General features: G+C 41.2%; 1 protein-coding gene across 2 annotated transcripts; it reads left to right on the top strand.

The window, feature by feature from the left end:
• The first annotated feature begins 72 nt into the window (after positions 1–72).
• Positions 73–9,408, top strand: LOC112571905 (sodium-dependent multivitamin transporter-like). Of its 2 annotated transcripts, none has more exons than XM_025251301.1 (16): positions 73–214; positions 2,442–2,820; positions 3,246–3,314; positions 3,688–3,739; positions 4,071–4,138; positions 4,498–4,578; positions 4,926–4,999; positions 5,270–5,407; positions 5,720–5,855; positions 6,073–6,161; positions 6,494–6,606; positions 6,957–7,027; positions 7,628–7,714; positions 8,213–8,440; positions 8,621–8,732; positions 9,084–9,408. In XM_025251301.1, the coding sequence occupies exons 2-14, from the start codon at positions 2,467–2,469 to the stop codon at positions 8,330–8,332; spliced, it is 1,452 nt and encodes a 483-aa protein (XP_025107086.1). In that variant the 5' UTR covers positions 73–214; positions 2,442–2,466; the 3' UTR covers positions 8,333–8,440; positions 8,621–8,732; positions 9,084–9,408. The 2 variants fall into 2 exon arrangements, with proteins under 2 accessions (XP_025107086.1, XP_025107085.1); XM_025251300.1 differs by lacking the exon at positions 73–214 and adding an exon at positions 1,108–1,615.
• Positions 9,409–9,785: the final 377 nt, after the last annotated feature.

Consider the following 9,785-nt stretch of genomic DNA (forward strand, 5'->3'; position numbering starts at 1 on the left):
GAGGGCAGGTGCTACATGAAATGAAGCCGAGAACTGTTCCACCCCCAGTCTGTAGTTTGTTTAAACAAACATGTCTGAAGTTATCTGCTTTGACAGAACTTAACCCGATGTTAAAGTAGGTGGCTCACTGAATAATTCACAAAGGCCACTGGAGGACCTGGTGATTCTTTATCTTCACCTTTGGGATCAAGTGACCAGAAAACACGGGACGCAGGTTGGTTTTATGTTCTTGTTTCTTTTTTGGCAGAGAATATTTCTTATTACTATTTTAAAACAATTGTTTCTTCACTTTTAGACGACATATTGTTACATGGGATGGGATGGGACAGGCATAAATTGCCATGGGATGGGATGGCCATGGACAACCCTACTTATCTATTATCTGCGAGCAATCTCCGGAGCCGGAAGAACTTGTGTACAAAATACTTGAAACACTAAATTTCCTTGTTTAAATTCTTCTGTCTTTCTCTGTCTCAAGCTGCAACATGCGTTGACGACCAGCAGAGCAGAATGTAGAGAATGAAAAGCTAGACATGTTGAGTACTAGTAAAAAATAATATAATGGCCGGAAAATTGCACTGCATCTCTCTTCCTATTTATTTTATATTTGTTTTAATGTCTAGACACTTGGTCAGGTTTTGATGCCATTTACAACAACAACAAACATTGTAACTGAATGAGAAGAAAATGATTAAGATTTATAGGCAGGTAAAAATTACTTCTAATTTCCTGATTCAAAACTCAAAGTGTGTCAGTTGGTTGCCTATAGTATAGGTTAATACGTGTAAATATTGAAATACATTGTACTTCATGCAAACACATCCGGATTCTTTTCCATACTGAACAAAGTAAGAAAAAGTAAAGTCTATGAGGGATGATCATTGTTAAGGAAAAGGAAATAAATGCGAAAGACTTGCTGGTCACACTGACCCCGAGTACCTGAGGTATCCGGTAGCTGCACATAAATACTTTTATTGCATTTTAAGGCAAAACATGTTGTTGGAGGGAAAGGAATTTATCTAGCCTAAAGTGTATTACTAAACAGGTTTACATGATGAACACTAAAACTCTCCTATTTGTTGCTGCTGTAAAGGTCAGCTTGTTATCTTGTCATCACTTGACCTTAGTCCTCCACTGCCCACATCCATGTATTGTTGGTTGTGTGGGAAGATGTTGGTTCTCTATTTTGACTATGCTTGTTGGTTATGCTCGATTATGTCTGCGTGGCAGGCCATTCTTAGTTTGTTTTATCCATAGACCTTTCTAGCAATGTCCGTATGTCCTGGTCACCACATCAAGACATTTCTGTTACCACTTCATTACATTCCTCATCACACCTGTACTTTTAGTTGTCGTGCTGTGCCTGCTGTTCCCTGCAATTGAAAAGCCAAGAAGTGTTACAGACACGTGTCTATGGTCCTTGGTTTACTTGGAAACAATCACATCCTAGGTCCTAGGTTACATCACAAGACGCCACAACTAATTCTAATATTCTAATATAACAGCAGGTGGATCTTTGAATAATTCATACAGGTAAAGGACAGTAAAGATGATTCTTTATCTTCAACTTTAAAATCAAGTGACCAGAGCACGAGGGCAACATCTCGTGCTGCAGGTTTGTTTTGATGTTCTTGTCTTTTTCTTTTCAAAGCTGCACAAACATAATGTTTTAAAGGATTTTTATCTTGGTTCAATACGAAATCTTTTATTCAAGTAAGAAAGGTAGGCCATGTCTTCCTGGATCCAGACTGCCCTGGCTGCTCAAACGCCTTTCCGTATTTAGTGGTTGACCTCCCTGTAGTCAGCAGCTGCCTCGGAGTTTTCATCTTTTTGCTCTTCGGATTTCGCGATGGTAGCAAAGGTCGAGAACTTGCCTTTGTGACTTGGGTCACCCAAGAATCTTCAAGACCTGGGTGGGCATGCTATTTGAGTCTACAGGGAGGAAAGCGGAGTTGATAAAAGGTTCAAGAGAAGAGATGTGGAAGGTCCTTACCACACTGTACCGAAAAGTCTGGGCGACCAAGCCGAGGCACAAGAGTGGATGCAATCACTGGTCGTACCCCGGCCTGAAACATTTAGGCAGTGTCATCCCGTTCAGTCACCCGAGTAAAGTAAACTGATCCAAAGCCGCCTCACGACGGCGACAGAGGTGAGTCTAGGCAGTTAAGAAGCCGACATCTTGCCAGCAGTTGAGGAGATCTTTATCGAAAACTGCCTTTCAAGATGGTAAAGGTCAATACCATGATGTTATTGACTAAAGTGCTTTTCTATAGAGTATGGTTCGAAAGATGTAAATATTGAAGTTGTTGTACATCCTGCCACCGCTTGTCTTCAAAATCTGTAATCGCCCCAATTGTAGGAAGTCGGAGAAAATGTACTTGACTTAGTGTTGTCAAGGAAATAATAGTTACCTTTACATATATTTTATTATATATTTTAAGACGAATAACTTCAACGCCAACAAGCATGTCGTCTGCTTCATCGGAAGTGCACCTGTACCGTGGTGGACTACATCGTGATGGTCGTCATGCTCGTCGTCTCGCTCTCGCCATCGGCTTCTACTTCGCCTGCACGGGCGGCCGCCAGCGCTCACAGCGCGAGTACCTGTTGGCGGAGGGCAAGATGAACTTCTTACCTGTCTGTCTCTCTCTCTTTGCCACCTTCCAGTCCGCCATCGGGTTGCTAGGTGTGCCTGCTGATGTGTACGAGTACGGCACCATGGTGGTGTACAACGGTCTGGGCGTCGTCATCGCCAACCTCATCACAGCCTTCACCATAGCGCCCTTGTTCCACCCTCTGCAGCTCGTCAGCGTCTATCAGGTAGTGGTGGTGTCTGTCGGTGATGATGTAGAGTGTTTATCAGGTGGTGGTGGTGTCTGTCGGTGGGTGTAGATTGTCTGTCAGGTAGTGGTGGTGTTTGTTGGTGAGTGTAGAGTGTCTGTCGGGTAGTAGTGGTGTCTGTCGGTGTCTATCAGGCATTCATGTTTGTACATATGTGATCCAGTTTCTAGCTGTGTTAGAATAACTATTTTTGTTGGACTCGGGTCTGTCTTTGTCTTTAGTGGTGTCTGTCTGTGGTTGTGTATTTATCAATAGTCTCTGTCGGTGCTATCAGGTATTGGTGTCTGTTGGTGTCTATCAGGTAGTGGTGGTATCTGTCGGTGGGTGTAGAGCGTCTGTCAGGTAGTGGTGGTGTCTAAGCTCCACTAATCTATGGACTTTTTTGTTTGTTGTATTTGTTGTAGTACCTGGAAATGCGCTACAACTCCAGGATAGTCCGGTGGATTGGGGTTTGCATCGGCATGATGTGGACGGTATTGTTACAACCTTTATTACAAGTGTTAGTAGGAAAGTCAGTTAACAGGAAATCATTTATATTTTGTTGTTTATTTTTATCATTTACAAGACTCGACGAGACAAGTGTACTCTCAATACCCGAGAAAAAGTTACTGTGGTTTGTGATGTTCCCCTAGGACAATGGATATTTGTCAGACCATCCAGAAATATTGTTTGCTTCCTTGTCATTGTATTTTCTTGTGTGTTTGCGTGTGTGTGTGTGTGTGTGTGTGTGTGTGTGTGTGTGTGTGTGTGTGTGTGTGTGTGTGTGTGTGTGTGTGTGTGTGTGTGTGTGTGTGTGTGTGTGTGTGTGTGTGTGTGTGTGTGTGTGTGTGTGTTTTTTGCAACCAGACTCTATACATGGGGATGGCTTTGTTATCTCCAGCACTGGCGATGAAGGGAGGTAGGTTTACTAAAACCTTTTATTGAAATGACCTGTGTAGCAAACTGTTGAAACACACATATAAAACAAAAGCTAACAAACTTAAACATAACAAACAAACACATATGTACGCATACAAACATATAAACAAATATTTGTGTCTATAAACTGGACAGCAATGTAAGAAATACGGAACTAATCAAGAAAAAGACATATTTTCATTGTTTGGAGTGTAGATACATTTTCTAAGAAATCATAGAATTTAGTTTACAGACAAAACAATAGATTACTCGGAATACAATTACTATGGCTAGTGGACATCGTGGTAACACATACCTATCGTTACCTTCAGTCACAGAGATCCCCATCTGGATGTCTGTCGTCGTCGTGGCTGCCATAGGAACGGTGTACACCACAGTCGTGAGTAGAGCTTGTCGGTAGGACAGATAATCACATGTTGACATAGACCAGGTGAATACAACAGGGTATGACATATGTACCTGGATAAGGTGCTACAGGTGTAACACAGAGATTAGTGTAAGTAACACAAAGATTATCAGATGTAGGAGAAACATGTTAAGGTGTAACAAAAAGATCGTAACGTGTAACACAAAGGATATGACATGTGTGACATGAGGAATGTCAGCTGTGGTGCACGTGTAGGACATTAACTCTCCCTTGGGTAGATTAAGACTGTCTCGTGAAACATAAAGGACATTACTTATTTGTGCCAATGTGTCTGTGTCCGTCTGTCTGTCTGTCTGTCTGTCTGTCTGTAGGGTGGGATGAAGAGTGTCCTATGGACTGACGTCTTTCAGACAGCCATCATCTTCGCTGGTCTCATTGCCGTCATCATCCAGGTACTGCAACTCCTGCTTATCCTCCCTCTATAGACGTGCAGGTATCCGCGCGCGTGTAATTATGTATCAGCATGTATGTTCACATGTGCATCCATTCAAGCAGGTCTTTGTGGATCAGATAGAGAGCTGATTGTCACTACAAGAACAGCTAAAGTTTGTCCTCTGTGTCTTCACATGACTGTAGTCCTTGCAGATACTTTTATGTTCATTTGTTTCAAACAGAATAATTTCCTTGCAGTAAAACCTTGTAAGGTGACCACAAAGGTTAGTTAGGGTGAATTGATTGATTGATTGTGTCAGGGCTGGTTTCAATAACTTTTGTCATTTGCTCTTTTTTTCTTTTAAAGGGAATAATAGAAATCGGAGGGGGTCACGAACTCTACACTATATCACAACGAGGCCAGAGACTAGTGTTTGATGAGTGAGTAGGTTCTCAGCCAAACAACTTGGACACTACTAGCAACGACTGAGTCAGAGGCTCTACTTGAAGCTTTCCGTGAAATTCGGTTTCTTTGGTGTCCATTTCTTTCTTTCCTGCTCTCTTTCTTTCTCTTTCTTTTTAAGGAGAGGTTTTACATCTGACAGAGAGTGTAACACTCAATAAAAATGTGGTTTATGTTCAGGTTTTTGTTTATAAATTGTATGTTCATTTTTTGAGATCGCGATGTATTGCACCAAGAAATCATTGCAGCATATCCCCAGACCCACGTGTTCGACACACTCTGTGGGGCTTTTTGTTTGGGTACACGGTCTACTGGCTGTCCTGTAACCTCACCCAATCGTCCATCCAACGAATTTCATCCACGAAGTCTGTGCGTCACGCGAAGCTGTGAGTGTTGTACTCGCACACGAATGCAATTACAAAAAATAAATAATTAGTTTTAGTTTATTTCAAGGTGTGAGAGTCCCAACAAGTATACTCGTGATACAAAACTGTGACCATCACCCTGCTCACCGTCTTTTACTGTCAACAGATTTTTGTATCACTAATCTTATTTACAGCTCGGCCATTGGCTGCCGCCGTCTGTGACGTCACGATAGAATTGAAGCCTAGTAAACAGGAAAGCACTTTCTCCCACAATGCTCTACTACTTTTTTTGAGGCACCAGTGCTGACGTCACTCTTACTTGCGCATGTGCAGGGCCTTCCTGACGGCTCTTCCTGTGAACATCTGCTACGCTGTGTGTCAGGTGTCGGCAGGACTGTGCATGTACGCCTTCTTCATCTACACCGGCTGCGATCCCTTAAGGGCAGGTCACGTGACCACCAGTAACCAGGCAAGTTCTGTAATCTTCATCAGCTTACAGTAGAGAAGGAAGGAGTGTTTGCCCTTGCTGATTGCGTCATGGTTGTATTGCGGTATGTTCTGTAACATGAATATAAAGTTTACTGACAACCATTAATTAAAAGATTGAAGATGGTCCATGTTCTTGTTGTAGTCTACTTACTTTCTAACTTCATCTCGTTCAGCAGTCTGTGTTTGTTTAATCTCAGGTCATAATCTACTATGTGGTGAAGGTGATGGGGTTTCTTCCGGGTTTTTCGGGTTTGTACCTGGCCACCATCCTCAGCGGTTCACTCAGGTGTGCAAGCACTGTTCATGGATAATGCATGTGTAAGAGAAGAAGACAGCAATATATTCAACCTGTAAATTAATTGTCATTTCATTTTTAAAAATGATTTGGGTTATGAGGAAAAAAGTCTAACCATGCAGCCAGACCATGAAGAATTTTACGGTTGAATGCAAATAAACAAATAAGGCAAGCAAAACAAAACTTTGCACGTGCCAATTACATATGCCATAAAGTTACATACCGGTCTCTCGTTTATATGCTATTTTTTCTTGTATTAACAGTTTAACCTGTTATCTTTAACCTCCAACTTTTCTCGATGTTTTGTTGACATTGTTGCCCAGCACCCTGTCCTCCGGCATCAACTCGCTGGCAGCCAACACCACAGAAGACCTTCTTCGCCGTCCGTTGTCCAAACTGTCTCCTGCCTCCGTCACCAAAGTCACCAAAGTCATTGGTGAGTCGACTCATTATTTTTAACACTCCTGTTTTCCACAACAATCTCTGTAACATAAAATTAATTCTAAAGGGATACAGATTCTGGAATATTTGGACAAAAAGCTCGAAGAAAAAGAAGCAGAGCAAGAAGAAAATAAGAAGAATAGGAAATCCTGTGAGCAGTGATGGTTCAGCCTCCATCTCTAGTTTAGTTTGGCTTACTGACACTACAAATCAATATACTTTTGTACACATATCAATTCCTTCTTTTTTAATGACCAACAAAAGCCCGAAGAGGGACTAGCACCTTAACAGTTTATTAGGTTAATCTTAATTTGTTTGATTTTTGTCCTTTTTTTTCTCCCCCAGCGCTTTTCTTTGGCTTTGTGGTCACAGGTGTCGCCTACACCTTTCGCGGCTTGGAAGGGCCGGTGTCTCAGGTAAGTCCACGAGGTCTCAGTCCAACACCGGAACGAACAGTCAGTAAATGTTTCGACAATATGAGCCCTGTCTTGGCAATAAATATATTACCATTAGTTAATTATTTCCATAGTTTCTATGTATTTGGAAACGGAAAACGAATTTAAGCTTTTGTATGAAATGTCTACCTGTGACTTTTTTCTGTGACTTCTGTGACCTTTGTATAGTCTTCCTGTGACTTCTGTATGTGACCTTTCTCTTTTCCTTACCAAATGTAGCCATATGGCTTTATGTCTCTGTGCTGTTTGTTTTATCCATGCAGTTTTAAACAGATGTGTAGACCAGTGTTTTCAGACTAATATACAGTCCAAGATGTACATAGCTTGTAAACACCAGCACAACAACAGCAACAACAAAATAAACAAATTAACAACAAAACCCAAGGCACATTATTGCAAACTTATTTGTGCGCATTAGAGGCAATTTCACAAAAATGTGAGAAAAATATTTCTTTATTATATCTACCCAGACATTACAAAGAACACCTGAACCCTACTAAATCATTATAAAAATACCCTTGGAAAAATGCCTCTTGTTCTTTCTTATTTGTTTCCAATCAGTTGACAACAACAATCCTGGGCGCCAGCAGCGGTCCGGTGACGGGTTTGTTTATCATGGGCTTCGTCTTCCCTGGAGCCAACAAGTTCGTGAGTACCAATCCCTCCACTTACAAGCCTATTTATACATTAAACTATAAGAATGTATTGTTCATAAAGTATATTACTTTTAGCTATTACCCAAGATGAAAAAATTCTTTATCATCACAAATTTAAATATTACCTGTTTATCGATCAGCTGATCAATGTATGAAAATGAAATTTCTAAATATTTCCAACGGCGCCCCTCACATTTTTTATATGCTATTTGTAATAAAGAAAATCCTGAAATAAAAATCTGTTTAGAAAAAACAATTTCTTATTTCATTTTTGTTACAATGGGTTTGTATTGATTCTACTGCTGAACTAATATCATTTTTTCAGTTCTACATAATTAATGTTTTTCACTGATATAGTTTGTTGTTATCTTTTAACACATAAATAGATGCTGGAAGTGACATAATACATCACTCATGATAAATTGATGCTGTAAAAACAAAATCCTTGTTTTGACTAAGTATAATGTCAGCATGTCTCTGTGTGTACGAGGGCGCCATCACGGGCTCGGTTGGTGGCCCTTGCCGTCAACATGTGGATGAGTGTCGGCGGCTTTGTGTACGGAGCCTGCAAACCCAAGAAGCCTGCGGGCCCCGTGTCCGGGTGTCTTGACTACAACAGCAGCTCCACACTTTCCTCACTTACAACTCAGTCTGGAATCAACCTGAGAGAACCTGCTAGAAATTTCTTTGGCAACGAGTCTGTGACTGTTAAAGCCACGTAAGTATGGGCCTGGATGGATAAAGCATCTTAAGCATCTTCTAACGCTCTGCGAAGAGGTCAATCTGACGACCTTTGCACTGTAAAAAAATGTATTTTGAAATTTCTTCTAATTTTGTTAAAGGACAGGTTTCACAGCCAAGACAAGGTTGTGTAAGAGAAACAGTTTCTCTGTAACAGGTCTTGTGACGTCACCTCGGGTTTTTCCTGTACAACATTTCCTATCTCTGGTATACTCTCATCGGCTGTGTCGTCTGCATTGTCGTCGGCCTTGCTGTGAGCTTGATTACAAGTAAGTAGTTGAACTAACATGTCAAACGCACTCACTCTGACTAGATGCATACATGTGTGTGTGAGTGTGTGTGTACATAAAAGGCAGTTTGTAGAATGTGTCAGAGAAGAGGACATCGAAAGATGAAGAGGTATAGAGTAACATCTGTACAAGCCTGATGCAACCAGTCAGCTTACAACTACTCTCGTATACAAAATTAAGTTATATCCAGGTCCTTTCACTGAGTGGCCTCATGTTTGCAAACGGACATTTGCATGTGCAGGCAAGTTTCCCATGTTTTTCTGAGGCTGTGTATTCGCTGCTTCGTGAAAATACATAATTATACTTATACTACCTTTGATCTACCTCCAGACATCTTCATACCACACAACTACCCGTCCCCCAGGCTGCTGCTGCCCCTGGCCCGACGGGGTATGAAGGAGGTGACCCTGACACCAGACAAACCGGAAGCTGATAAAAAGGGTCAAGAACTGGACGTGAAGAAATGATAATCTTCCCATGATGCTCAGCTGTCAACTGTCAGGCTTCATCGTTGGCCGAGACATTCTCTTTGCTTGCTCATCATTTAATGTCCATGTCTTGTTAGTAATTTAAGAGAATAGTTTGCTGATATTACCTTTATCCCAAAGTGGACTTTGTTCTGAGAGAAGTATAGTAGAATAAAAAAAAACATTTCTCTCGCGTTTTCTCTCTCTGTGTGCATACGTACACGTGACAGTTTGTGTGAAATCGTTTGTTCAGTTTTTACCAGTGTTTTTTTTTTCTCTACACAAAGTTTGCAGACTATTCTTGGTTTGCTGTGAATCCTTTTCGCCTGAACAGTCTACCCAAGAGCTGTTACTGTTGTCAACATCGAACATCAACCAAAAGTAAACTTAACAAAGTCATTGTTACAATTAGTCCGTTGACCCCATTCTGTAAAAGAGGGATGAAGAAGAAAAAGAAATCACCTTCGAGTGGAAGCACTATTTCCTTCGTAACTGTCTTTAATTTCGTTTCTCTTGTCTGCTTTTATGTTCCGCGTCTGGGACGATGTCCATGGGAGTGATAAGT

The sequence above is a fragment of the Pomacea canaliculata genome, linkage group LG9 (genome assembly GCF_003073045.1).
Source record: "Pomacea canaliculata isolate SZHN2017 linkage group LG9, ASM307304v1, whole genome shotgun sequence".
Taxonomy (NCBI): domain Eukaryota; kingdom Metazoa; phylum Mollusca; class Gastropoda; order Architaenioglossa; family Ampullariidae; genus Pomacea; species Pomacea canaliculata.